Source organism: Myotis lucifugus, unplaced genomic scaffold, assembly GCF_000147115.1.
Source record: "Myotis lucifugus unplaced genomic scaffold, Myoluc2.0 scaffold_101, whole genome shotgun sequence".
Taxonomy (NCBI): domain Eukaryota; kingdom Metazoa; phylum Chordata; class Mammalia; order Chiroptera; family Vespertilionidae; genus Myotis; species Myotis lucifugus.
Window position 1 is genome coordinate 14771 of NW_005871149.1, and position 3734 is coordinate 18504.

Sequence of the window (3734 nt, forward strand, 5' to 3'; positions counted from 1 at the left end):
CTCCCAGCGACCTGTCCCTTTCTTGGAGTGAACAGTGAGAAGCAGAATCATTTTTTGAACCATATGGGGACCAAAAGAAGCAGTGGTTATCTAAACAAAGTTGATGGAGAAGATAGACATTGAAAAGGCCTAAATGCATTAAACTGATTTCATTTGCAACAATGAAAGGCTTGCTAACATGTAGAAAAACATCTGTATCAAAATCCATACACTTGCCAATGTCAAAAAATGGCCATTCTGCTTTGTAGTTTTCTTATCTTTGGCAAAATCTATTCCAACTAGTTTTTTAAAGGCATAAAAGAACTCACTATATGGACCTCCTAAGCATTCAGGAGTAAAATCCATTCTCGTATCATTGTTCCTGCCCATGAACCAGGTCTGGTCCCAGAATAGTGTCTCAGAGACAGTAAGCCCCATTAAATATTTACTGAATCAATGAATGAATCAATATCTCAATCAGTCAAATCTCCTTCAGTCCTTACCACCCAAAATACAAATAAAAGACTAATAATAAAAAAAGGGGATTATCTGAGATACAAGGCGAGGGCCCCCCATGGTGCGTGCTGGTGAGGATGTAGCAAACAGGAGAAAATTATGCTCAGCGATCCCCAGAATTAAACCCAAGAACATCACAATCCAACCTCACACGCATGGTCTCCACACTGCAGACCTGGACACTGGCAACCAAGAACCAGAGAACCTCTCCCCCAACACACACACACACACACACACACACACACACACACACACACACACATGCACACTCACACACATGCACACTCACACACGTGGGTGCACCAGAGCTTCCGATGAGCCCCTTCCTGCCTTTGGGAAGCCTGCATTCCAGCCGCCTGCGATGGGGTGAATTGATGAGAGCATGTCCAAGAGCAACAGGGAACATCTGACTAAACAAGTGCGGCAGCAGCGGAATATCTATGGGGCCAGACAGCTTTCTTCACAGGGTCAAGGAGAAGGTGATTTTCTAGGGAGGGCTGGTGTACTGGCAAACGGGGTTTGAATTCTGGCTCTATCCCCTCGGGTAGATAATCCTGACAAATTGCATACTCAGACTGCACCTCGGGCTCATCATTTGTAAAATAAGTATAATACCAGCTTTTACCTGATACAAAGGGAGGATTCATAAAGGTATCAGCCTAAAACGCGTTGCAACAGTGCCTGGCACATGGCAAGCACTCTATGTGGTTATTATTATTACTTTTTTCTTCCTGGTTCTTAAAATAAGTAGTAAGTGAACTCAGAGAACCACAACTGAATGCCATTTTCAAGCTCAGCTCTTCGAAGAACTGTGTGTAAACGCAGACACTGGGTGTAGAGTTGCTATTTGCCCTGCCCGCTTGCTCCTTGCCCATCATCCATCCATAGCACCCTCTGCCCCATGGAAGAGGAAAAGAGTAAGAAGAAAAAAACAACAACCCATACCTCCATGTCCCTTAAAACAAAATTAACATGACCGCAAAATCTCCTTTGACTGACTATGGCTCTTAACGTGGCCTGTTTCCTTTAGCTCTGAGTCGAAAGCCAGTTTCTTTGTTAAGTACTGTCAGAAATGTCCTTCGGACTATGGTGACCTGGAATTAACAGCAGTCGAGGACAAAAACCATAGGCAGACCCATGTTTCCTCAGAATGGACCTCCTTGTGTAAGAGCTTATGTGACACCAGCTCCCCTCCTCCCACTGGGTCCTGGCGGCCCCGGGCCACTGGGCTGTGGGTTATCGCGGTGGCCGGGCGGCAGCTCTCAGCAATTCCTCTTTAGTTCAAGGGAACCACTGTTCATCTCTGTGCTCTCTTGGCCCACAGCTCTGACCTGGAAAAGAATAGCGTTTGGTTTTCTCCAAGCATGGCACATTCCAGGCCTCTCGAGTCATTTCACAAAAAGAGGCCTGAGTCCAGCAGGTCTGCAGGGAACACAGCAGCCATTCTGCCCTGACAAGGCAGTGGGGCCCCTTAATCAGAGAGGCGATGCCTTCCAGGCTACGTCTCGCTCTGAGTGCCCTCTCTGGTACAGGGGAGAACAACCCCAGCTAGCTTGCTGGGTACTAGGGTACTATCCAGTTTTAGCACCCCGAGTCTAAATCCAGGGAACCCCTCCACTCTGGACAAGCCAGGGTGGCTGTTCACCTTCTGATTGGTAACCACGGGGACAGTTCCCAGAGCCTGAGAAACCATCACACAAGCCCTGTACCGAGAGACAACTAACTGTAGGGCCATGCTTCAGTCTGAGTAACAGTAGGTTTATGCCCTGATAGGGGATGAATGGGCGGGCCTCTGATTCTGAGTATATGCTTTAAATGGTTCCTGTCAATTGCCTGTTCTATCCAGTTGATTCGATTCAATCCATACCTGCAAGGACACTGAGCATCTCTGCTGACCTCTGCGTCCTCCTCCAGCCTGGCAAACACAGTAGAGTGACGGTGACTGTAGAATTAGATTTCCCACTTTTCATTCCGCCTGCTTCCTGCCCCTGCTTGGACCTCATTGGCCAGAGAGGTTTTCTCCTCCCTATCTGTCCTTCTTGGATTGGTCCAGCCAGGCCTTAGGTGAGGGGTTCCTATCACTACAACATCTGCGTTAAAACTGTACATACCCTCTCAAGTCTTTGCCAGAGAATATGCACGCCTTATAGATGGACCATCACTGCCTCTCTAGACTAGCATTCAAGGAAGCTCTTGTCTTATTTCTAATTGTTACAGGTTGCGAAGAAGTTGTCCTTGAAGATGAATGAGGTTGACTTCTACGAGCCATTTATGGACGAGCCCATTGCCATCCCTGACAAACCTTACACAGAAGAAGAGCTCGTGGAGTTTATAAAGGAGCACCAGAGGTACCCCAGGTGGCATGCAGGGGGTGGGGGGCCTGGGGCCTGGGAAATGGAGAGGAGCCTCTCAGTCCTGACATCTCGCACCCCCAAGAGCAACTACCTGGAGTCAGCCCCCACAAAGATGAACTCAGTAGAATGGCTTTGTTGGTCATCCATCAGTGGCAGGGATGTTGCTACAGTTTCTGGATATGGGTCTGTCTACACTTGCAAACAGGTTTAGACCACCTCCCCTCAGTCAGCAAATCCCCTAAAAGTCAGAGTCAGATATAAATAAAAAATTTCAATAACAGCAAGAGTGATTTAGGGACAGCCTCCTATATGCCAATACCATGGTAGATGCTATGAGAGCTATTTTATCTAGTACAGGGGTGGGCAGGGTGGGCAAAAGTAGGTTTACAGTTGTGAGCATGCGAAAGTTTATTCTTGTATTATTATTTATTAGTATTATTTATTTGTATTACAACTGTAAACCTACGTTTGCCAAACCCTGCATTCAACATAATGGGGTAATTATTATTATCTCAATTTACAGATCAAGGAATTGGGCTCCGCGTAGTTAAATAACTTAGCCAAGATGAACATTCTGTATGCAGAACTGCTGGGAGAGGAATATTTGACACCACTTAGAGTAGCTCAAGCGTGGACCGGCGACCCTTTCCTGTAAAAGGCCGGGGGGTAAATAGTTCAGCTCCGCAGCCAGATGGTCTCTGTTGCAACACTCAGCTCTGCTGTTTCTGTGGGAAAGCAGCCGCAGCCAATATCTAAACAACGGGGTGTGGCTGTGTCCCAAAACGTTTATTTATAAAAGAGGAGGCACCGGCTGGATTTGGCTCTCCAGCTGCAATTTGCTGAGCCCTGCTCCTGAGGGAAGGGCAGTACTGAACATGGAACATG

General features: G+C 47.1%; 1 protein-coding gene across 1 annotated transcript in view; it reads left to right on the top strand.

Moving 5' to 3' along the window:
* Positions 1-3734, top strand: part of LOC102442781 (calsequestrin-2) — a gene marked incomplete at its 5' end in the record, with an annotated part of 26711 nt that overhangs the window by 10334 nt on the left and 12643 nt on the right. The window contains one exon of the mRNA XM_023757011.1: positions 2713-2843. Within this exon, the coding sequence (XP_023612779.1) occupies positions 2713-2843 (131 nt within the window). The remainder of the gene's footprint in view (positions 1-2712; positions 2844-3734) is intronic.